Source organism: Gymnoscopelus microlampas (genome assembly GCF_963454915.1).
Source record: "Gymnoscopelus microlampas genome assembly, chromosome: 18".
Lineage (NCBI taxonomy): Eukaryota > Metazoa > Chordata > Actinopteri > Myctophiformes > Myctophidae > Gymnoscopelus > Gymnoscopelus microlampas.
Window position 1 is genome coordinate 46,465,553 of NC_139955.1, and position 26,111 is coordinate 46,491,663.

Sequence of the window (26,111 nt, forward strand, 5' to 3'; positions counted from 1 at the left end):
CTTTAGGTACAATTTTGAGGTATTTTTTACTTTACTGGAGTATTTCCAGTTTTCAGTATTTTTACTTCTACTCCACTACATCTCAGAGGAATATATTGTACTTTTACTCCACTACAATTATTTGAAAACTTTAGTTACTAGTTACTTTTTAGACTTTGATTATTATCGCAAAACACACATTAACCACTTCAGCTCTATACAGGCCATTTGAAAATGGCCGATCTACCAGCTCACAATCGTGACACATTGTGAGCTTGTAGATCTGCCAGTTTCAAATGATTGTTTTATACATCTAGACCCCCCCCCCCCCCTCGAGAACCAGTGTCCCAGATTTGTTCAACGCATTCAATCCGGGAACGGATTTAGATTTTTAGCTATAGCCTATAACCATTATTTTATACTTTGGCTATTAAAAAATAGCAGATATACAAGCTCATAGTTGTAGAAAAAAAATCTTATATATATAATATATTTGAATCTGTGAATATATATATATACTTTTTTAAACTACATTTTTTACTCAAATCTTTGCTTCTGGGGTTAACACATTGCCTGCCAGAGTTTTTTCAGATTTTTAGCTGTTGCCTGCCAGGGTTTTGCCATGTTTTTGGTACCTGTTCGCGTAGCCACAGATTTTTTTCCTCCAGTATGATTGATCCCCAGATGGTTTCTAATCACAGATGAGATTCAGGTGTGGTTTCACAAATGTCAACGAGGTCATTTTGACCTCGTTGACATGTTTGGTTGATGTTTCAATATAGCTCAAAAGCAGTAGTTTTAAACCAAAAAACAAAGTGAATTGTTTGTCCGTTTGAATTTTAACATTGAAGTGAATGGAGCAGCAAATCTTCGAACATTTTTAGCTCCTAATCTGTTCATAATTCGACAAGGGTTGAAATTATAAAAAAATGCAAAAAAAAAAAAAAAAATTTTTTGATAATTAAAAAATTAAAAGACGTATATATACGTCTTTGGCAGCTAATGTGTTAAGGTACAGGGACACCTGGAACAAAACTCTTTCTTGTCAGTACACAAAGATTTTCACCCAAAAAAAAAAAAAAAAAGGCAGATCTACAGTACAAGCTCGCAGCGCTATGAGCTTGTATATCTGCTACTTTTGAACAGCCAAAGTATAAAAATATTGGCTTAAATTACACACTGGTATCGGTTCGTTACACGGTAGTTATGGGTATCGTCAGAATCGGTATCGCAGGAAGGCAAAAATGTTAAAGAGGTGGTGCCATGGTTTTGCACTTTTTCTGTTTTTCATGTGTCTATGAGGTTGATAGAACTTCATTAAGCCCCCTGGTGGTGGTTTTATGGTGTTTTATGTCTTCTCTGACTATTTTGAGTTTCTTCCTGGAGGCTGAAACCTTAAGGGTCAAACGTGCCAATAGAAAAACAGCGCTTTAGTGACACAGTGAAAACATACCCTCCCCCTCATTATCATAACACAACAGGTGTGGGCATGAGGAGGAGGAGGGACTAGGACAGGTGGGTGGTGCTAAGGTGGTGGAGGAGGTGCTAAGGTGAGAACCAGGTATACTTAATGAACTGGAGGCGTGTCCACATAAAAACATAATTTTAACAATTTCTGTATACTTTTTTGAAAAAAATCTTCCTCCTATTATAACCATAATACCTGATGATCATGTTTTAGGGGGAGGGAAATCACGGCACCCCCGTCTTTAATGGGTACGTCTCTATAACTGCAGGAACGTGGTCAGTGGGATCAAGTCCCACAAAGCTCTGGTCCTGTTGATCGTGGACCTCCTGGACCTCCCGGACTCCGTGGTGCCGGACCCGCTGGGCCTGGTGGGCCGGAACAAACACGTGGTGGTCCTGGGCAACAAGGTGGACCTGCTGCCCGCCGACGCCCCCAACTACCTGCAGAGGATCCGCCGCCAGCTGACCCAGTACTGCAGCCAGGCCGGGCTGGGAGACAACGTGAAAGGTATGGATTCAACATGAGGATATTTAACACATTAACACATTCACCGCCAGAGTTTATTCATAAGGTACTCACCCACTGCCAGCGATTTGAGTTTTATAGCTTTTTGAACCGTTCACAAACATTTTATATCCATTAAAATCCGCCATCGGATGGTGTTTATAAACAGCAACGACGGACGTACGAGCCCTCATAATGTTTAGGCTTTTCTTTCTTTTTCTTCTTCTGTGGTATCAGTGGCTAAAACAGGCTGCAAACGTCATATCCATTTTGGCTGTGACGTGATTTCCGGCCTTCCCCACCGGCCATCTTAGATTAGCTGAGCCTCCGATCGGCTATCAGATCGTTTTTAAACACAAAGAGGATAACCGTTCGTCGATCAAAGAAAAGAAAATACAACCGGAGCTTACCATTCGTTTTTTAAACCGTGTGAAAACCATGATCTTTAGCCAAAACCAGGGAAAAAACGTTTTTTCAAGATAAAAAACGAACCGGAAACGGTTGTCGGAAATTTTCTCATAGGATGGGTCGGAAGCGTCATGGGGGAAAAAAAAAATCAAGGATGGTACCAAAAAACATTTTTTCCACATAAAATAAAAAAGACGATCCCGAGATATCTCGGTATCCGCGGGTAACGGGTGGATTTAATGTCCCGAGATATCTCGGGATTGGCAGTAAATGTGTTAAGAATCGCCTCAGGTCTTAATGGATTATTCCATGTGCCCCGCCCCCGCCTTCCCCTCCCTTTTTCTTTTTTTTTAAAGACGTCCACCTGATCAGCGCCAAGACGGGCTACGGCGTGGAGAACCTGATCTCCAGCCTGCAGAGGTCCTGGAAGTACCAGGGGGACGTGTTCCTGGTGGGCACGGCCAACGCGGGGAAGTCCACCCTGTTCAACACGCTGCTGGACTCTGACTACTGCAAAACGAAAGGCTCTGAGGTCATCCACAAGGCCACCATCTCACCCTGGCCTGGTGAGAGAGAGAGAGAGAGAGAGACACACACACAGACACAGACACACACACACACACAGACACAGACACAGACACACACACACACACACACACACACACACACACACACACACACACACACACACACACACACACACACACACACACACACACACACACACACACACACACACAACAAACAAACAAACAAACAAACAAACAAACAAACAAACAAACAAACAAACAAACAAACAAACAAACAAACAAACAAACGCACACACACTGACTGCAACTAGAGATGGCCGATGATATCGTCCCCTCGATATTATAGGCCGATATTAACATGAAAACTTTAGATTATTATTTTTTTTTCTAATAATTTTTATCCCGCAATTTTTGTAACCCATTTTTTTCACCCGGTGCCAATTTCCTAAGTGATCCTGGGCGCTACACCAGCCCTACACCAGCCCTACACCAGCCCTACACCAGCCCTACACCAGTCCCCCACAGCCTGGGGAGGCCAGGGCCGAGCTCATGCTTCCTTCAGTGCATGAGAGCCAACTGACCTTCTTGTCACCTGACAGGGGGGAGTTCCCTGGTAGGACGCAGCACGTGGAAGGAACACGTTATTCCAACCAGTTCCTTTCCCCCCCATCAGGCGCCCCGGCTGTCATGGGGGAGGCGGTATAGCGACCAGGATTACTGCATGTTTTTGTGAGGGTATCAACTACCCTAGGAGACACGGCGAGAACATGCAAACTCCACACATAGAAAATAGAAAACTTTAGATTTGAGAATATCGGTATAGAGCACCGAAGTCTGACGTAGTTTACACATCCTACCTGGTTCGTGGTTTTCCACACCCCGTTCTGAATCCCCATAGACGTGTTTAATATCGCGTCAAATAAGAACTGTGTTACAAAAATAAACTCATGACCCCGGCGGTTTGACTCTTATGGATATGAAGCATCAACTGACGGTGAGAAAACGATAATGTTACTTCCGCCGAATTAGTTAAATTTTCGCCAGAAACAGACTTTATCAAATATAAGTGACTGACTATCATAAACGATACAGAACCTCCTCCCTGACAATATCGCCGAGACAGTTTGTTTATTTTTGGACCACAATTCTTATATGAGACGATTCTAAGATGACCCAATGTTATTCACCATAGAGACATTACTTTACGAACCAGGGGATGAACGAGTGACGTCAGGACTTCTGTACTCTGTTGATTTGTATTTATTATTTGAACTGCTGCAGGCTTCAGCATTTCAGAATGTAAATATTTGGAAAGCCTTGTAGGAGATACTGTATGTGATGTTGTTACCTGACATTTAGTTTTGGTGAAAAAAAGCCTGCATGTGTTGTTTCGGTTGATATTGGAATCGGAGTTAGACAATATCGTATTGTTTAACTTTTATAAAAAGTTACGCAATTGTTATTTTTACTTTTGTTTGATTGTATCCTAACCCATTAAGTCCTGGAACTGTGTCGTTTTTAGATTTGAGCTAAAAAGCATTATTTTACACTTTGGGCTATTCAAAAATAGCAGATCTACAAGCTCATAGCCGGTGCCGCGCTATGAGCTTGTAGATCTGCTATTTTTGAAAATTCGTGAAAATGTGTGCAAATCTTTGAATATATATATTTTTAAAGCGAAAATTTTTAACTCAAATCTTTGCTTCTGGGGGGTCCATGGAACAATATATTTTGATGGGGGTCCGCGGCCAAATACATATCATTTTGGGGTCCTTGCCATGAAAAAGATAGAGCACCACTGATATAGAAACATAAGTTTTTCAGAATACTGTTGAGATTTAGGAGACATGTAGAATCGGCTTCAGGTCTCAATGGGCTAATGTCTTTTATAATGTGTTTCCTTTGCCTGATATTTTGTGTAAAGCACATTGAATTGCCTTGTTGTTGTAATACATTGCCTCGCGTTGCCTATAACATCAAGCAAAGGAAACGCATTCTATTCACCTGTGTCCTAGGCTGTGTGTTTTCCACTTCCTGTCCATTTCATTGGATATCATTGGTCATCTGACCAGTTTCATTGGATTTCATTGGATCAAATCGACAGGAAGTGGAAAACACACAGCCTAGGAAACGGGTGAATACAAGGTTTCTGCCGGAGAGCAACGATTCCACCAAGCAGTGGTTCTCAAACTTTTTCATGTCAAGGACCCCCAAATTGACACTTATTAGCCCGCGGACCCCCATTTGAATAGATATGCCAGGGACCCCCCAAGATTTGTACGGCTCTAGCAGTGATTCTCAACCATTTTAATTTCAAGGACCCCCCAGTTTGACATGCATTAGCCTACAGACCCCGATTTAATGACATTTATATCTCTGGGACCCCAATTCATATTGTAAAATCAATGTTAATTTAACTCTGAGAGTGTACAAATGGAACCAAATGGACCCGTTAGGGTCCATTTGTACACTCTCAGAGTTACAGACCCATATGGGTCCATTTGGTTCCTGTCCATCATTTAGCTGGGGACCCCCTGGAACCTCCTCAAGTACCCCTGGGGGTCCCTGGACCCCACTTTGAGAACCAACAGTCTAGTGTGTGAACTTGTTTCCCATGCAGAGCTTCTGCTGTTGGTTCTGATCTTGTTCTTATGAGATGCAGCAATGGACCCATTGTTTACCTCTGGATAACAGCTCTTCTCTGTGTGTTGTTGACCCAGGGACCACCCTGAACCTGCTGAAGTTCCCCATCATCAACCCCACTCCATACCGGATGTTCAGGAGACAGGAGAGGCTGCAGACGGCCTCCTCACAGACAGAGGGCGACCTCTCGCCCGAAGAGCTGAAGAGGCTGCAGCACTTCAGCAAACAGGGATACTTAGTGGGTAAGAGAGAGAGAGAGAGAGAGAGAGAGAGAGAGAGAGAGAGAGAGAGAGCTATGTTAGTCGCATTGGTTCTCAAAGTGGGGTCCGGGGACCCCCAGGGGTACTTGAGGGAGTTCCAGGGGGTACCCAGCTAAATGATGGATAGGAACCAAATGGACCCTTATGGGTCTGTAACTCTGAAAGCATACAAATGGAACCAAATGGACCTTTATAGGTCTGTAACTCTGAGAGTGTACAAATGGAACCAAATGGACCCTAACTGATCCATTTGGTTCCATTTGTACACTCTCAGAGTTAAATTAACATTGATTTTACAATATAAATTGGGGTCCCAGAGATAAAAATGCCATTAAATGGGGGTCCGTAGCCCTAATGCATGTCAAACTGGGGGGTCCTTGAAATTAAACTGGTTGAGAATCACTGCTAGAGCCGTAAAAAAATCTTCTCTTATGGGGGTCCCTGGCATATCTTTTCAAATGGGGGTCCGCGGGCTAATAAGTGTCAATTTGGGGGTCCTTGACATGAAAAAGTTTGAGAACCACTGTGTTAGTGCACTGAGGTTGTGGACCGGAAGTTGAGAGCTGGGTAAGTCCCGGGAAAGACGCGCTGTGATTGGACAGTAGTCACTTTTGAGTGGCAGTTGGGGCAAACATCATTTAGGATTCTGTGCCTATCGGTACATAACTCAGACGGGGCTGAGTTATGCACGAGCCAACTTTGCAAAACGTTCGGCACGGCAACTCTCGCGCTCGGTGGTGTCTCTCGTGGCTCTAGTTCGCTTGAGACTGCGCCCCTCCGTTGCGGTCCGGTCCAAAACTATACTTTATCGGCGGAAAAAAGTAGTCCGTGGTTGTTTGAAAAAGTAATGTCCCATGCGGGGGGGGGGGGGGGAGAGAGAGCGAGAGAGAGAGAGAGACTCTGAGTCTCATTATTTCCTCATCAGAAAAGTCAAATAATGCCCTAACTAATATCGTCTCTGTCAGGTGTCCAAAACTGTTACTTTTCAAGATTCAAATTCAAAAGGTAGCAGATCTACAAGCTCAAAACGCGTCGGGTTTCAAGCTTGCAGATCTGCTACTTTTTATGCTTTTGTGTGACGCTCTATTATGATCAAGTAAGGCGTTAATCTACGAATAAAACAAAGTTCAAAGTTGGTTAAAAAAAGGGACTGTAGAAGCCTTTTCACGGTTCACCATTAAGGATGTTGATGTGAGAACACTCCACTGATAAGTGTTGGTGTTGGGACTGGGTATGGTGCACCAGCTTAATATGTCACTATGGTAACTCTGTATTTGAGTTCATTCGGTTCGGTTCGGTACGGGCCATTTGGTTCGGTATTGTTACCAGGGCTGCACACTTTTTCCTCCACCATCCCAAAATAACCGTCCTAAAATAACCGTCCCAAAATAACCATCCCAAAATAACCATCCTAAAATAACCGTCCCAAAATAACCATCCCAAAATAACCGTCCAAGGGAAACCTCTTAGGACATGTTTGCATGTTTGCAACTAAAGTTGTGCCTGAGGAGGATGATCAGTACTGCCTGTGGTAACTTTGATTAATCGTTATATAAACATGTCTATGTCTCGTGCAGCGGTCTCTGCTCTCGTGCCATGAGTTTGTGCACCGTTTGAGCAGTGAGTAATATGCACAGTTGGCTCAAAAAAAAAATCGTACCCCAGTCTGCGTCCCAGCAAATACATATTTTTACCTCCCCGGGACGTCGGAATTCCCTTAGTCTTGAACCCTGATTGTTACACCCCTACTAGCCTCGGAAACCCATGCCTTTTTTTGTTTGTTACACCCCTACTATTAAAACACGTGTAAAGCACATGCCAGTATTGTGTTGTTGAGTGTGTGTGTGTGTGTGTATGTGTGTGTGTAGGTCGTGTAGGCAGGACGTTTCGGGTGCAGGCTGACCGGAGCAGACGGCTCATAGAGTTTGATCCAGACAGTCTGGCCTACAGCGAGGAGGACAGTGGAGAGGACAGCAGACCAGGTCAGTCCCCGGCCTATAACACCCTGTTAAATACTTTATGAATTATGACAACATAATAACACGCCTGGTTGGTCACATGCAGCGCTGTGTATGTGTGTGTGTGTGTGTGTGTGTGTGTGTGTGTGTGTGTGTGTGTGTGTACTGTACTGTAGCCCTCATTAAGCTCTGTCTGCTGAAACTTTGGTGTCATTTTGACGATAAACACATTTGTTCATGGAAGCCCCGAGCTTGTATCCAATATAAAATAACACTTGCTATTTGCAGTGGTAGTGTTTTCAATTGATGCTAGAGACACGACCATGCAGACCCACCTTGGTCATTTGTTCTTTTGTACTACTTAGTACTTAGGCTTGTTTTTTACTTGACCACAATGTTAAAACATGTTTTCATTTAGATAGCATGTTATTTAATATACATATAGGTTCATTGTTTACCAAGTATCCTGTAGTTTCAATGTACAGATTATTATTTTGATAGTATATTGTTTAGCCTGATGCTAGCTTCTTGGTTTACCTGTGATCCTATAGTTTACTGCAGGGGTCTTCAACACGGGGTCCGGGACCCCTAGGGGGTCCTCAGAGCTACTATAGGGGGTCCGCCAAATCTTTGTGTGATAGGATTTCGTTTTTATACACTAACCTAGAATACACTTTGAAACCTAGAATTCCTTTTCTGAGGGGAACATTAGCCGAAAATAGCAGATCTACAAGCTCTCAACGCCTCGCGCTGCGAGGCGTTGAGAGCTTGTAGATACAGATCTGTAGATCTGTATTGTCAGGTTCCAGTGGTTTATTGTAGTTTGTATTGTCAGGTTCCAGTGGTTTATTAATAAACTTTGATAATAAACTTTATTTATATAGCACTTTTCAAAAACAGGTTTACAAAGTGCTTAACAATACAAATACAATACATTTATAGGGAATATAAAAACAATTCAGTGATGGAAAATTTACAAACAAAGGAACCATACAAAAATAATAACATCAAAAATAAGACTGAAAGCAGAGAAATAGCTGACTAATTCCTTCTAGGTAAAGGCCGTTCTAAAGTAATGGGTTTTTAAAAGGTTTTTAAAGGTGGGCACCGAAGTGGCCTGTCTAATATGCAGGGGGAGTTGGTTCCACAGAAATGGAGCCCTCGCAGCAAATGCCCTGTCACCTTCTGTCACAAGGTTTGTCTGGGGGGGGGTCTAATAAAAGTTTGTGTGCAGATCTGAGATTGCGGGTGGGTTTGTGGGGAGACAGGAGGTCAAAAATATAAATAGGAGCAAGTCCGTTCAGAGCTTTAAAAACGAACAATACAATTTTAAAATCAATTCTGAACGCCACTGGTAGCCAGTGCAGTGAAGCAAGAACCGGGGTGATGTGGTCATATCTCCTGGTTCTAGTAAGAACTCTAGCTGCTGTGTTCTGAATTAGTTGGAGGCGATTGATTGACTTTTTGGGGAGTCCAGAAAAAAGTGAATTACAGTAGTCCAAGTGGTTAGTGACAAAGGCGTGAATAAGGGTTTGTGCATCGCTGAATGAGATAAATGATCTGATTTTTGAAATATTCCTAATTTGGAAGATGGCTGTTTTTGAAATGTTAGAAAAATGCTTTGTGAAGTTTAGGTCTGAGTCAAATAGGACATTGTAGTTTGTATTGTCAGGTTCCAGTGGTTTATTGTAGTTTGTATCGTCAGGTTCCAGTGGTTTATTGTAGTTTGTATTGTCAGGTTCCAGTGGTTTATTGTAGTTTGTATTGTCAGGTTCCAGTGGTTTATTGTAGTTTGTATTGTCAGGTTCCAGTGGTTTATTGTTGTTTCTATTGTCAGGTTCCAGTGCTCCGGTGGTGGAGTTCACTCACAACGAGCTGAAAGACGCTCACTGGCTGTACGACACACCTGGAATCATGAAGGAACAGGATGTGAGTTCAATCAACTTTAATCTATAATCCATCACATTCAATGAATATGGAGAGATGATGTCACAATAAAACCTTCACACAGGCCTGAATAAGAACTGAATAAGAGGCCAAGCAAAAATAACAATATAGAGTGAAACAGAGTCTGTACACACAACACTTCATGTAGTCTGTTGAGTAGGTTTTCATTTCATAGTAGACAGAGATAACATGAATCTTTGTCTGTGGTCTGACTGTTTCTCTGTCTGTCTGCCTGTCTGTCTGTCTGTCTTTCTGTCCGTGTGTCTGTGTGTCTGTGTGTCTGTCTGTGTGTGTGTGTGTGTCTGTCTGTCTGTCTGTCTGTGTGTGTGTGTGTGTCTGTCTGTCTGTCTGTGTGTCTCAGCTGCTCAGCTTGTTGACAGAGGAGGAGGTGAAGATGGTCGTGGCCACTAAGGCCATCGTTCCCAGGACTTTTGTCTTGAAGCCTGGGATGACTCTGTTCCTGGGAGCTGTGGGGAGGATCGACTACTTAAAGGTCTGTCTGTCTGTCTGTCTGTCTGTCTCTTTGCCTTCAGGGCTTTTAACCTGAATTGAACAAGGGAAGGTTTACTGACTAAATAAAGACCGTAGTAATACTCTCTTCTTAATATAAAACTACTCGGTACGGGTAGACAAGTATAGGTAATTGTGGGAGTACTTATAGGACTACTCAATAGAAGCAAAGGAAACCAAAGTGCTGCTTGTGGGTTGTGGTGAAGGCAGACCAGGGAACCCTGTTGAAGACCTAAGTGTGGAAAAAACGCATCGGTCAGCTGCTGCCTTGCTCATCTGCTCAAATAAATCCTTTTTTGTTTCACCTTAACCCATTAAGACCGGGAACTGTGTCATTTTTAGATTTGAGCTAAACAGCATTATTTTACACTTTGGGCTATTCAAAAATAGCAGATCTACAAGCTCGTAGCGTAGATCTGCTATTTTTGAAAAATCGTGAAAATTAGTGCAAATCTTTGAATATATATATTTTCAAAGCGAACATTTTTAACTCAAATCTTTGCTTCTCGGGGGGGTCCCTGGAACAACATATTTTGATGGGGGTCCGTGGCCAAATACATATCATTTTGGGGGTCCTTGACATGAAAAAGATTGAGCACCACTGATATAGAAACATACGTTTTTTCACAAAACTTTTGAGATTTAGGAGACATGTAGAATCGGCATCAGGTCTCAATGGGTGAAGACGGAGTGCCTCAGTCATTTTTCCCTAGTCTGCCTCAGTCACCACAAGCAGCACTGTGGTTTCCTTTGCTTCTATTACTCTCAGAACTACTTGTGTTGCAGCCTACTAGTCTGTACTTGTGTTCTATATCTACTCGGGTAGAACTACTCTGCAGTTGTAAAGCTCAGCTTACTCCAGTACTTGTAGACCTTTATGGACTAGTTGGACTACTAATTACTTCAGTTTACTGTTTAAGGCAGGGGTTCCCAACCTTTCTGTTACCACGGACCAGCTGACCGTTCAAAAACCTTTCGCAGACCGACATGGTGCCCGGTGCTTGGACCCGGTTCGGTGCCGGGACCGTTTAGTCAACGAGGGGGGGGGGGGGGGGGGGGGCAAAGTTGACTGACGGTCAATGACACATCACTGGCTGCTATTTTTATATTATTATATATATTATATTATATACATAATGTATACATAATGTTATATCATTTACCTAAATGGCGATATATCAACAAGGACAGGATGATTAAAAAAAGGATATGTGTCTTATCAGAAATTACTTTGGACAGGTGGAAAACATTAGTTAAATTCTAACTCTATGGTTAAACTTGCAGAGTGACGCATTACTTTACCTGAGTTACATCTTCTGATAGATGTACTTGAATGTTGACATGAAATAATAATCCTGTTTAAAGTTTAATTAGTCTCGCGTCGCGTGGCCAGACTGTTGCCTCCCACAATTTTCAAATGTCTCCGGTCATACAGTCTGGGACTCGGAAGCTGTGATCATGATTAGAATATAAACCGGATATGAAGCCTCCTCAGTCCTCCCCACTTCCGTTTAGTTTTTACAGTCGCGCAAATTTATCCTAATATAAATACAAATCATCTAAGTGTATTTAGCTTGCTGTTTAGCAAAAATGGAAATTAAAAAGTAAAATGTAAATATATTTTCGTGAACGGAAGTGCCAGCTTCCTCTCTCGGATTTGGGGAGTTGTAGTTCCAGACTCTATATAGCATTCAGAGATTGTGGAATAGTTGTCTGGCTACGCGAGACTAATGTTTAATTAGCGCGGTCGATCATCATCGTGACAAAATTGGCTATAGCTTGTAGTCGCACGGCGCACGTCAACACATGTTGAAACAAAGGCAAAGATAAAGATAGCAAGGATTCAACAGTGATGTCACTACAGGAACGGACAAAGCTGTTTATAAGCCTCAGTGACATCACTAACTAATCCTTGGTATCTTCATGTGACCGACTCAACTTTTTTCTCTGCTCTGTGGAAAATCCTGGCGACACAAGGTTATAGATTCACGACGGGGAAAACTTGGACTTCCCGGCCGCGGACCGGTGGTTGGGAACCCCTGGTTTAAGGGACATCAGCTGAATCCCAGTGATGATAAAGGACTGACTGACTGACTGACTGACTGACTGCTGACTGTGAGGTTCAATTCATAAAGGTCTCACATGTAATTTTATTACCTGTGTAGGCCCTATAAAGAGAAGAATGCATTCGCCATCTGTTTTGAATAAGGGGTGTCATGTTTTGCAATTAATTAAGCTTATCTAGACTATTTCTGTTATTAAGGTTTTGTGATTTGGCTCAGACTGTGCAGGGCAGAGGCGTCTAATCTCTGAGTCAGGGTAACCGCATACCCTCGGATTAAAACTATTTCTTAATTCCATTTAAAGATGTGTTTACACTATATTTTATGACTATGGGGTAGATGCTGAAAGGATACAGTTTTGGAACCAAGTTAGCATATCCACAGTTCTGATGTTCACACCTCCAATTTGGAAGACAATTAGCTCCCTGTTGATGGTCCAAATGTTGATGGCTCTTGGTATCAATGTGTCTTCATTAATATTCTCATTAACTCAACAATGAGATCTCCCCCTCAACTCTGTGGTTGATGTAGGTGATCAACTCCATTGTTTAGGTTAGTAAGAATATGTGGATAATTTCCATTTTGTGCTAAGTCTTGTAATCCATTCTTTTTCATGGAATCTTCTCTGCCCAATTGTCCAGCGGTCATTGTATTCCAGGCCGCATACTTTTATAGTATCAATCCCATGTGTCATAAAGTGTTGAACAATTAATAAATGGGTATCTTTTTCATTATTAATGTTGTATCTATGTTGGCTTATTCTATTTGCTATGGAGTTGCTTGTCTCTCCTACATACTGTAATCCACACACTTGGCAAGTAATCAGATAAACACAATTTCTGGTGTTGTATGTGATGTTCTGTCTTAGGCTAATAATGTTTTTGTTTGTCCTGTTTTTAACCGATTTGTTTCGGGCTAAAGTAGTTAGGCCTTGCCCGTGCTACTTGGTTCCATGGTCTCAATTTGCTGTGGATCAAGTAGTCAAACTGACTGACTGACTGACTGACTGACTGACTGGGACAGACAGAGTCAGAGTCCAGCAGAGTGTTGGTTTTAATGTGACTCACGTGTCTCTACAGGGTGAGAAGTCGTGTTGGTTGAGTGTTGTTGCCTCCAACATGCTTCCAGTTCACATCACCAGCCTGGAGAGAGCTGACGATGTTTACCTCAAACACAGCGGACACAGTCTGCTGGGGGTGAGAACTCTACATAAGAAACCTCCTAATATCTCCATATTTAAACTGTTTGTGTTTTTTCCCCCCCCGTAAATTAACGCCCTGCTTCAGGAGATTTCAACGTTTTTCAGGCCAAGGACCCCCTAGCTGAGAGAGAGATGAAGCAGGGACCACCTCTATATTGTATAAAATTGTGTTCCAGATAAACTTCTCCCTCTACACCTATACCTCTTTGCCAAAAATAGCAGATCTACAAGCTCACAACGCCTCGCAGCGCGAGGCGTTGTGAGCTTGTAGATCGGCTATTTTTTGGCTAAAGTTCTCCTCAGAGTAGGGATGCTAGGGTTCAAATGGTTCATGTAAATCATATAAAAACTAATAGAATACGCACATCACTTCATTGAGGTGCTGGGTTTGAAAGTAATACGAAGAAAAAGGAATAAACCCGCGCACTCGTCTGCTCCAGTGAAATTTTATTGACAACGTTTCGAGCCAAGGCTCTTCATCAGGTCAAACTCAGGAAGTGTGTACCTCACCCACTTATATAGACACCCACAGGTCACGTTATCAATCAGTGGGTGGGACAACACCACAGGGTAATCAAATAAAGATTAGAGAAAAACATCTAATAAATACAGTGTTCAACATTTACATATCCACAGAACAGCAGTGGAAAAAAACACAAATGGACACTTGATTAATAAAATCTATAGCAAACAGAATTTAAATAATCAGGTACATTAAACATGGGCAAAAAGAGAATACTTAAAGAAAATGGCTGATTGGAAAGTCTTCATTCATTCCTTTTGGAGACATCGTGTTTAAAGTGTAGATCCAATCCTTGGCTCGAAACCTTGTCAATACAATTTCACTGGAGCAGACGAGTGTGCGGGTTTATTCCTTTTTCTTCATGTAAATCATATCACACAAACATTTGGCGGCCCCCCTCTAGTAACTCTGCCCCCTGTTGAAGACCCCTGCCCTGCTTGATCATAATACAGCGTCACACAAAAGCATCAACAGTAGCAGATCTGCAAGCTCGAAACATTGGCGCGAAGTGACGTGTTTTGAGCTTGTAGATCTGCTACTTTTAATGCTTTTGAATTTGAATCCTGAAAAGTAACATTTTTTGGACATAATTTATGGTGTTTTCCACATCTAGCATGTATTAGCAGCACTTATCAAATGAAACCTTTCTGTTTAATAATCTCTGACCTGTAGTTAGAAACTGTCCCTGAGCAAGGCACTGACTCCTGACCCATGTTCTAATAAAAGCCTCAGTCACATGGCTTGAATAGAAACAAAATCTCTGACATTGTGGATCCCTGATAACTTTGTTTCACTTAAAAGTCTGAATTAAGGGTGTTTGTTTTGTGGTTTTTTAGGCTTGTTTTTGTTGACCACAATGTTTCTTTTAGATGGCGTGTTATTTAAACAGATGCTAAGTTAATAGTTTACCTGGTATCCTATAGTTTACTGAGACACTACACTGTCTCTATGCATTTGATGTAGGAGCGCCACCTAAATGCCTAAATCGTTAAATTATTGTGTGTGTGTGTGTGTGTGTGTGTGTGTGTGTGTGTGTGTGTGTGTGTGTGTGTGTGTGTGTGTGTGTGTGTGTGTGTGTGTGTGTGTGTGTGTGTGTGTGTGTAGGTGCCGATGGGAGGCGAGGAGCGAATGAAGGACTTTCCTCCTCTGGTGTGGGAGGAGTTCACACTGGAGGGACAGGGTCACCTGACTGCCAGCGCTGACCTCACACTGTCCTCCGCAGGTCACACACATGTTAAATACTGTTTATACATGAGCTGTTACACTGATGAGACCATTCAGATGATAGAAACACCTGAACCAGTGTCTTAATGGTGTTATGAATTCAGATGAAACTTTTCCCTGATTCCTTTTATACATGTCAACAGGTTTTTAAAGTTTCAAAAGGCCACCAGATGGTGACGAAGTCAGAAAAACTATATTCAGATTCAGATTCAGTTTTATTGTGACTTAGAGGCACTCCGGTACAGAGTACTAACAGACAGGTGACAATCTTCAGCTGAGAAGCTCCAGCTAAAATATATTTAAATAAAAAGAGAAAACATAAAAGCACACAATTGTAACCACACTATGTGGTTCTGACACTCCGCTGACACTCTTTGCACCTTAATCTCGTGGACAATGCGCTGATCTTCTCTTTGATACTGTACGCCTTATGCACCTTAATGTCAAATATCATGTATAGTGTATACCTGCTGCTATGTTCATGCACCTTATGTCTAACCTCATGCACTGTGTCGGACGGAGATATGCTTTGACGTATATATACTGTATACGTATGCTGTATGTACTGTAGATATCTTTTGCTGATTTGTCTTTCATTCCCCCCTTGCTCCCCCTCTTCTCTTTCTCCTTTCTGGAAACAACAAAAACACTGTTTTACACCTGTCAACCATAGACTGTAAAAAATGAATGGACAAAGCCACTCCCCTGCTTTCTACAGACCGAAAATGAAGCCGATAGTTCAGGAACGTGTATCCTCCCATCTTTAATATATACAGTTGGCCACGCCGGAACTCAAACGCTATTGGTTGAGACCAGACACGTGACCAGGGAACCGGAAAACAACCCCCAAAGAATGCTATTGGTTGGGTAGCTTGTCAATCAAGAGCGGGGCGGGGAATGAATGCTATTGGTTGTGTAGATTGTCAATCAAATCATCCCGCCCCTCCTGGAGCATAGCCTACTTTATCGTCAATTTTAGAATAAATGGGACCATAGTTTAGCAAAACGCATATCCTGATGATTGAAAGGAGACTTTAAACTAGCGACTGGAAGCATATAGAATTTATGACCATTTTTATTACGGTAAGAAAATCTAGTCTAAAGTTTGTCAAAAAACCCATTCACTTGCGTTAAAATAAATTATTTCTGACACCGCAGGTCGGCGCAGGGTAAAACAGTGCCACACTCTGGCCATTCATAAGCTTCCGTGTCGGTCTCATCGTAAATATCCAATCCTTGGCCCTTGCTGTCAACCTGTGGTGTGTCAATGAAGATGATTTCTGATGTCCTCCCTGCAGGCTGGGTGGCAGTGACCGGGGTGGAAGGGGACCAGATGCTGCTCCGGGCCCACCGTCCCCAGGGGACCAGCCTGGGCCTGAGGACCCCTCCTCTGCTCCCCCACATCGTCAACGTGAAGGGGGAGCGCGTCAGGAAGTCAGCCGCCTACAAGACCACCAAGCCCCCCGCGCTGGTGGACTCCACCATGTCCCACAAGGGGGCGCAAAGACTGAACGTCCAGCAGAAGAAGAAGAAGAAGAAGAAAAGTCAGAAGTGAGTAGAGTTGTGAGTAGAGTTGGGATCCGGAAACCTGAAGGAACCGAAGGAACCAACATTTGAGGAACCAGAATCGGTTCCATCACATTTTGGTTTCCGGGAACCGTTTTTTTTGTATCTACACTGTCAGAGCTGGTTATGTGGACTTCACGTCAGCAATTATAAGACCAGTGGTTCTCACACTTTTTAATTTCAACGACCAACCAAATGGACCCGTGAGGTTCTTTGGTTCTACATGTAAAGGTTGGCCGATGGCTCAAGGCTCCAAGAATTAGACAACCGTCGAAGAATGCATTTTGCTGTTTTTTATTTACCAAAACTCTCCAACACCAACGTTCTTGTGCAATAATATACATTGCAGGGCTGTCCAAAAATAGCCAAATGAAAATAGTACTTTCAAGAAACGTACACAGGCAAAAGGCCAAAAGAACAGAAACCTAGGTAACTGCTATATGGGCTACACCCTTCTATGAACGGCCCCAGCAGCTCTCTTCCGCTGGCTGTTCTGTAGCCCGCCCAAAAGCTAACTTTTGCTTTCCATTTACTTTCACTACCACGTGACCCTGTCGGTTGGGAGGTGTGCTGCACTCTGATATATTATAACTCTGTGAGAAAATGGGCACCGATCGGATTAATATGCTTGTTATTGAGTCTACGGGTACTTCTGCGGGCCCGCACATAATTGTAACATCCGTGGCCATGGGGTAAGCACTTGACGGCCGTCACTCATCCATGACGGTCGTGACAGACGACCGTCGTGTCGTGTGATCCATGGCTAGTCTTTTGACCACCATTGATTATGGAAACTTTAATGCCTGTTTTCACATGTTGGATAGGTTTATTGTTTGCTTTAGCCATAACGTCGATCAATCACCCACTTAAATACATTTCGGCAATGGTACCTACCTTAAACATGATTTCTGCTGCATGACTGCACGACCGACCAGGTCCAGCGACACGCGTACATGTACATCCAGCCGTCTCAATATCACCATCCTCCGGTACCAACACCCACGGACTGTGTGGGTCGTTATTAATGCACAGGCTCGGTTCAACACTTGCCTTAAAATAACAAAGCCATCCAGTTGATGGAGTAGCACAACACCAACTTTTTTGCTGTGGAGATACTGATATCCCATTGCACATTTCAGAGCGTCCTGTCGGTTACCATCCACTGCCGTTGATTCGGTTAAGTTGAATAACATTTTGGCGAATGTTACATTAGGCCATTTCCTCATATCGTCCTCCCAAGTCTGTAGTGTAGACGGGTGTGGGATCGTCACAACTCAGCTGTCATTTGTCAGCTGAGTGGAGGAATGTTGCCATTTCAGTTGCATTGTTAATTATCAGTTACAAAGTAAAACAAACACATCTGATCGAGTAAAATGAGAATCGGCCGTGACGACAACAGGAAAACACAGACATTGACGCTCCTGGGCGTTTCAAGCTGCGCTTCTTTTTTGATCCTCCAGGCTGTGTCTGAGAACCCCGTAAATTACGAGCCGACGTTGAATCGTAACTACATGAGAAGTCCATATTTCAGCAAAGATATTTGTGCTTAATAACGCAGAGCACTTCAATGGCTGATAGGATGGAACAGTGCGGGCATCACGCTGTGTGTGAGCGCTATGGACGTGACGATATTGTCACTGTCGGGCACAAACCTCCCATCTCCTTCATCTTTTTTATTTTCTTTAATAAAATAGTGCTATTGAACGTCTGTGTGTGGGTTTTATATTGAACCAATGAAAAGTATGTAAAAGCGCTTCTGACTAAACTGTTTTTTTCCCTGTCTGACTTCTTCATTCTATTCAATGATGGACAAAACAACTATCTCCACATTAAGGGTCAAAAACCTCCCAACTCCACTTGAGCTGTATTTGGGTAAAGTAATGATAATATAAGGACACATTCAAGTAAATATGACAATGTATAAAGTCACCATACCAACTTTGATGAGGCAGTATTGTGTTGTTTTAAAAGTGTTTTTTTCCTTCTTTTTTTTTCATTTCCTGAAAAGTAAATATTTTGGACATAGTTGGTTTCTGCCCGACAGCAGAGATATCCAAAGTGCTCCTCAGCTCAAAAGGTGTTCTCTGTGGACACGGCCCCTTAGAATAGACAAAAGAAAAACAATGTTGTGTGTGCAAGCACTTGATTAAAGTGCTATTTGACTATCCGGACTGCATAAATTCACGTGAGAACTAACGTTCTCACCAAGACAACTTGAGAAGTGGCCTCGTGTCAACAAGACCACACGGAGTCGACATATAGTACTTAAGCCTCTGGAAATGCAAACATGCTGTCAGCATAGGCCATAGAAGTAGTGATGTTTATTACTGCCACACCGTCGCCACCTACTGTCCACGTCTCTCCATATTCTAACTTGTTGTTTTCTTTTCGTAAATGAATGCCTTACTTGATCATACTACAGTGTGACACAAAAGCAGCAGATCTGCTAGCTTGAAAAAACGCGACACGTTTTGAGCTTGTAGATCTACTGCTTTCGCTATTTTTGAATTTGAATCGTGAAAGGTTTTTATATTGTTTATTTCCACCATACAAACAATATGTATATCTAGTGTACAGCTTTCAATGCCATTATTAAAACATTTCTGATCACTTGAGATTGTTCACCTGAAAGAATGGATTTGGGATGAAATGATCCAGTCTATTTGCCTTTAATTCAAGTACTTTTTCAAAACGTTCAAATCATAGTTGAATCACTTGGTTGAAGGGGTAGCAGGCCTTTCCCCATAATTGTACAGTTTTTAACCATAATATATTTAAAGGTAGATAGGATGTCATGCTACATATAAGACAATTAAGTTAAACTTAAAGGTAGGGTAAGGGATTTTCTTGTGTTAAATAGCTCTATATTCTGATGCATGTTGCTTTAGAGTGTTTGTTCAGTAACAGCAGTCTCCCATGTCTCTCCAGCTCTTTATTAATCAGAAAATGCATTTTCAGGCCGGGATACCAATCAGGATAGAGAACTCAGTCAGGATACAGATTAAAGTGAAATTGGAAGTGATGACACAAAGAAATGAGCGGACAAAACTGGATGACTGTCAAAATGAATCTGATAAATGGGTACTCTCTCCTGATTGGCTGAAATGTTGTCAACTACTTAAAAGTGTATTTTCTGTTTATTAAAGAGCTGGAGAGACATGGAGACCCCTGTTATTGAACAAACTATGGGAATATAGTGCTTTAACCTTTTAACAAAAAAACAATTTACCCTACCTTTAATAAAGCTTTGTACTATGAAAAGCATTTACGGTAATATTCTTTTTTTTACTTTAGATTCTGGAGTACATTAACACCAGATACTACATTTAATGTAGTATGTACTTAAGACGCCACTTAGAAAAAAAACACCAGGGTTCTGGAGTTTGCCAAGCTTTATTTAAAACATGTACAGTGGACAGTGTGATACGAAGTGTTTTGTGTTGTGAAACAAATATGTTTATCGGTTAAAGTACATCAGTAAAAACAACCCTACATTAGTCAGTGGTTCTTTTAATCTATCTTTTTTTTTACTACTTTACAAACAATGGCAGGTACAAGCTGTTAATCAAGCTAAATATGTAACAATGGTTAACTTAGACGGGGGAGACGGGGTATAATAACAGCGTTGCTTCCATGTGGATCTTCATGTGGCTAGTCTATGACATCAGTCATCTATGACATCAGTCATCTATGACATCAGTCATTTATGACATATCGTCACTGCATAAACCTCTTATCTCCATATTCTAACGTTTTGTGTTTTTCCTTAAAGGGCAACACCACTTTGGTAGAGGTTTGGGTTGTGTAGTTACCTTGCCATGATGTAACTCCAAAGGTGGGCAAGAAATCAAAAATAATCGCTCCATTGATTAGAAATTGATAATTCAAAATATGCTCCTCATTGACTTACATTGTACGGTAAAACAGCTCTCAAAGTCACTCTTTTAGCACAGAAACGAACACAAACAAAGCTGATTCAGACAATATAGAACATCACCAAACCCAGTACTGTTTTTTTTTTTAAATAAAAATGTCAACTTCCTGTTGATTTTGCCATTTTTAATAAGTAGAAAACCTGGACTGGATCGGCGGATCCGGATCCGGATCTTCAAATAGTAAAATCAACAGGAAGTTGACATTTTTATTGAAAAAACAAACAGTACTGGGTTTGGTGATGCTCTATAGTCTATATTGTCTGAATCAGCTATGTTTGGGTTCATTTCTGTGCTAAAAGAGTGACTTTGAGAGCTGTTTTACCGTACAATGTAAGTCAATGAGGAGCATATTTTGAATTATCAATTTCTAATCAATGGAGCAATTATTTTTGATTTCTTGTCCACCTTTGGAGTTACATCATGGCAAGGTAACTAAACAACCCAAACCTCTACCAAAGTGGTGTTGCCCTTTAAATGAACGCCCTACTTGATCATACTACAGCATCACACAAAGGCATCAAAAGAAGCAGATCCACGAAAAACAAATGTGAGTTTGTAGATCTGCTACATTTGGCTATTTTTCAATTTGCATCCTGAAAAGTAACAGTTGTGGACATTATGAGGTTTTCCACCCGACAGAGACGACATACAGTATGTAAACCAGACCGCCGGGCCTGATAATGGCATCATGTCACGTCTGTACATTTCTGTTGTCGTGTTGATAATCTCTCAAGACCATACGTGGGCAACTTTGATGACGGAGAGGGCCACTATATTTCCACACTCACTCCAGAGGGCCACACTGCATATTGCCATTCTATGTCACACAAAAGTAGCAAAAATAGCCGATCTACAAGCTCAAAACACGTCGCAGCGCGACGCGTTTTGAGCTTGTAGATCTGCTATTTTTGCTACTTTTCAATTGGAATCCAGAATTAATTTTTGCTATTTTTCAATTGGAATTCTGAAAAGTAACATTTTTATTTAATTTCAAATGCATTTAGTTATACTTATGTTCATTTTATGAACTTAAATACAAATATATTGGACATAAAAAAGACAATAGAATTTTAGTACTAGTCATTAAGCTACTAATATAGACTGAAGTAATGAAAGCGGGTCATGTTTGCATGTTAGGAATTGTAAACAGCTGAAATCAATAATATATCAGTGTTCTGATATTAACCTGCGGGCCGCATTAAGTGAAGGTGGGGGGCCGCATGTGGCCCCTGGGCCGCCAGTTGCCATGTATGCTCAAGACAGATTCAGAGCTCCGCAGCTGAATCTGTCGGCAACTACCGTTACGGGTAGAGTATTTTTCTTTTTAAAACAATATATTTATTGGCATTTTCAATTAGATAACATAACAACAACAATAGTATAGTCTATTAACAAATTATGCAGATTTTGTGTAGCCTGGGATCCAACCTGCTTCGCTACGTTCGGCGGACTTTTATTTCTCTCTTCGCTTCTCAGTCTGGAATGCCTCCTATCTCCAAGGGAGGCGGGACATGCCAAACGTCTCGAATCGTGCCGTGGCTTCTGATTGGTCTGTGGTGCGGGGCGCGACAAAAAAAACAGTGTGATCGTTGTGATTCGTCATTCGTTTGAACAACATCCAATCAGCAACGACGTTGCCTAACGTAACAGATGTAGTTCCAGTGTAGTTCTGCAAAATGAGTCAATGGGGTGCATTCCAGACTGAGTAGCGAAGAGAGAAATAAAAGTCCGCCGAACGTAGCGAAGCAGGCTCGATCCCAGGCTAGATTTTGTGTGTGTGTGCATGCATGCGTGCATGTGTATCTGTCCTTCACGTATCTCGAGAACCGTCTGACCGATTGACTTCAAACTCAGTACATGCATTGCTGAGTCCCAAGCAGGCCTGGAACTTTGTCATTTTTTAAATTTTTTAAAAGATATTTTTTGGGGCCTTTTATGCCTTTATTTGGACAGGACACTAGGCTGACAGGAAATGGTGAGAGAGATGGGGGGGAGACATACAGCATAGGTCGTCGGGAACGGGAGTCGAACCCGCGACACGCTTTCAAGCTGGATTACCAGCTTATGTGGTATGCGCCTGGACCGCTAGGCCAGCGGACGCCCCGGAACTTTGTCATTTTGACAAATGCCATTCAGGGCGCGAAGGCCATCAAACAAAACAATGATTTTTAATTGACAAAAATGAAAAATGTAATTTAAATTTAACTTAATATATTTACAAATTATATATATCTTTTCAAATATTCACACATGCTCAAGTCAAAGGTTCACACGTGCTCAACCCAGAATTAGAGTCACTGGATTCATTTGAAGATTTGTATGCTGTATGGGGTAAGAATTAACCCATTTTAGATTTGAGCTAAAAAGCATTATTTTACACTTTGGGCTTTTCAAAAATAGCAGATATACAAGCTCATAGCGCGGCACCGAGTGCCGCGCTACAAACTTGTAGATCTGCTATTTTTGAAAAATCGTGAAAATGTGTGCAAATCTTTGAATATATATATTTTTAAAGCAAACATTTTTAACTCAAATCTTTACTTCTGGGGGGTCCCTGGAACAAAATATTTTGATGGGGGTCTGCGGCCATATACATATAATTTTGGGGGTCCTTGACATGAAAAAGATTGAGCACCACTGATATAGAAACATACGTTTTTCAGAAAACTGTTGATTTAGGAGACGTGTAGAATCGGCTTCAGGTCTTAAAGGTTTAAAAACATATTGACAGGAATGAGGCAAAGGAGAAATGGTAGAATCAGTCGGGTCAGTGTGGGTCACTGTGGACTCGGGGGCAGATATTGTTTTGAGGGGCAGAAGGCTTTGACATGTTTATTCTCCATGTTGACAATTTGTTCTTTGATCTGTGCCCATGTGACACAACATATATAGCTAAACTGCCACATAGATGTTTGATTTATGTTAAAGTCAAAGACCTTTTATTTGTGTTATTTATTTCAGACCACACATATACAGTAACACCTATTATCACCCCCTGAAACTCCTGTATGCTGGACTCATTTCATTTACTAAATAACCCTGTGGTATAAAGGACTCTGACAGGAATCATTTCCATAGATAGCATACCAACCCATAATTAAGAGGTTACACTTAAAAAGTTGCATTTTATTTTCTTAGTTTTTTAAGTCATGGTAAAATCTTAATCCCACATCAAGTACATTAACAGTAAAAGACACAAGTACAAAGTACATACAGAGAGAGAGAGATTTATTGACATTCAGTTCAAACTCAGGACAGATACTGGTACACTGGTCAACGTTAAATTCGCATTTTTTTCCCCTTAAATGTATAAAATAAAGAATAAATGCATGTTTTGGAAAATGGTCATGAATAATTTTAACATGCACACGATCATAATCAGACCTAGTACCCTTCAGCTTCTTGTTTATGACTGGCTAGTGGCTATCACAGGTTTTCTAGCATTTGTAGAAATAGTGGGCCTTAAATGTTATATGATATGTATTTTTCCCCACATTTGTAAACAAATATTTAAAATAAAATGGTGCCCAGTGTTCTCAGGGGCCCAGTGTTCCAGTTATCCTTCCCTTTTTTTTGTTTTACTTGTGTCTATTAAGCACCATGTTTGCATTGCAGACAGTGTACAACATGAGCAAAGAGAACACAATTATACATTATTATGCTTTTTTTTTTTTAAGTAAACAAAAAACAATCGAAAAAAGACCATGAACATTAATAGCCATGCTTAGGCAAGTCCTTTTGGGGATCCATAATAAAGTAAAGTAAAAACATTGTAAATTAAATATGGAAATACATGTCCCCCCCCTTTTTTTTATTCCTCCCTTCTGTAAAGTTATTTTTTTTCCTACACATTGTTTGGTGCTTTTTCCCTTTTTTTCCCCTTCCCACCCTTCCCAAGGTCTGTCCACCGGTAAGCACAACATGGTAATAGTACTGATATGTTTGGCAATAATATCCACAGTACCCTCAAGTCAGTGACATTGAAAAATGACATTTGAAAAAAAAAAAAACATACTGACAGACATTTTAGAACAAAAAAAAACAAACAGCAAAAACAAACCCTGGCTACATTTTACATGAATAATAAGAAACAAAATAAATGAAGATAAACATAGACATGGTAAGGCTTTCTGAGAGGTTGTTTATGCATTTCTTTCCTTTTTGTCCTCCTCCACCCCTTTTCTAACAACTATTGGCACCTGTTGCTAGGCAGAAAAAAAAGAACGGGTCTCCCTCCGCCAGGAGCCCGGTCCCCGCCGGCCCGGTGCAGGGACATCACCATACAGCGCTCAGGGACCCCCTCCCCTTTCATTAAATAAAAACAGGTAGACCAGGGTTTTCTACAAATGTCTTCAGTAGTTCTCAAACTGTTCCAGGGACCCCCCCCCCACTTAAAAAAGTGTTTAACACAAACCCTGTTTTTTCTAAAATAGCAGATGTACAAGATCGCAGCGCTGTGAGCTTGTACATCTGCTATTTTTTGTAGATCTGTAGATCTCCTTTTTTGTAGAATTTTTGTCGATTGTTTTTGTAGATTGTAGATTTTTGTAGATCTGCTATTTTTCAATAGCCAACGCTTAGATATAAAATGACACGGATTATTTCCCGGTTGTAATGGGTTGAAGTGGTTAATTAAATGAAAACAGGTGCACCAGGGTTGAAGAGGTTAATGTGAGATGTTTCTCAGAGGTGCACCTGTCCTGAACACGGAATTATTAACCATCAAATCTCTTAAAGCAGACTTGAGGGCTGTTTGCAGTGACGATCTCGTCCATCCAGGAAACCATCGCCTTGAGGTTGGTGTACGGAGAAGGACCTCCCCACCAACCAGCAAGGTAGTTACCATACAGCGTCCAGGAGGCATCGTCGTTCTCACACATCAGGGGTGCTCCATAGTCAGCCTGAAACAAGAAGCAGTTGTGTTTTTCAATGTGTGTTATTATGTGTAAATATCATGTGATGTGTGTTATTATGTGTAAATATCATGTGATGTTTTCATCTCTGTGTCACTCACCCCGGGATGGGACTCAGAGCGTCCAGTACAGAACGTAGTGCTGGTGATCCATTTGTCAGCGGTCCAGTTGGGGTGAGGATCTGCAGGCCAGTCACGTCTGCACTGATCATTGCTGATGATAGTGAGAGAAGTCTCCTGGAGCTTGGTACTGCTTCCTGGGGAAAAACACACAGGATTCAAAGTTGAGGACTTTGTACAGTCATTTATAAATACAGTGGAAAATTGTAATCCATTACAAAATACATATTTTAACCACTTTTTAACCCCTATTTTTGGCATGTCGTTATAGGAAAAAATACGTATTTATTTATTGTTCACACATTTTCGAAAATAGTGATCCACAAGCTCACAACATGCTGTGATGTGAGCTTGTAGAGA

General features: G+C 41.4%; 1 protein-coding gene across 1 annotated transcript in view; it reads left to right on the forward strand.

The window, feature by feature from the left end:
- Window positions 1-19,763, forward strand: part of LOC311065365 (nitric oxide-associated protein 1-like) — a 30,318-nt gene extending 10,555 nt beyond the window's left edge. The window contains exons 5-13 of the mRNA XM_084085679.1: window positions 1,716-1,954; window positions 2,716-2,925; window positions 5,610-5,774; window positions 7,661-7,774; window positions 9,588-9,679; window positions 10,059-10,190; window positions 13,350-13,466; window positions 15,099-15,216; window positions 16,517-19,763. Of these exons, the coding sequence (XP_083941805.1) occupies window positions 1,716-1,954; window positions 2,716-2,925; window positions 5,610-5,774; window positions 7,661-7,774; window positions 9,588-9,679; window positions 10,059-10,190; window positions 13,350-13,466; window positions 15,099-15,216; window positions 16,517-16,773 (1,444 nt within the window). The 3' untranslated portion in view covers window positions 16,774-19,763. The remainder of the gene's footprint in view (window positions 1-1,715; window positions 1,955-2,715; window positions 2,926-5,609; window positions 5,775-7,660; window positions 7,775-9,587; window positions 9,680-10,058; window positions 10,191-13,349; window positions 13,467-15,098; window positions 15,217-16,516) is intronic.
- Window positions 19,764-26,111: the final 6,348 nt, after the last annotated feature.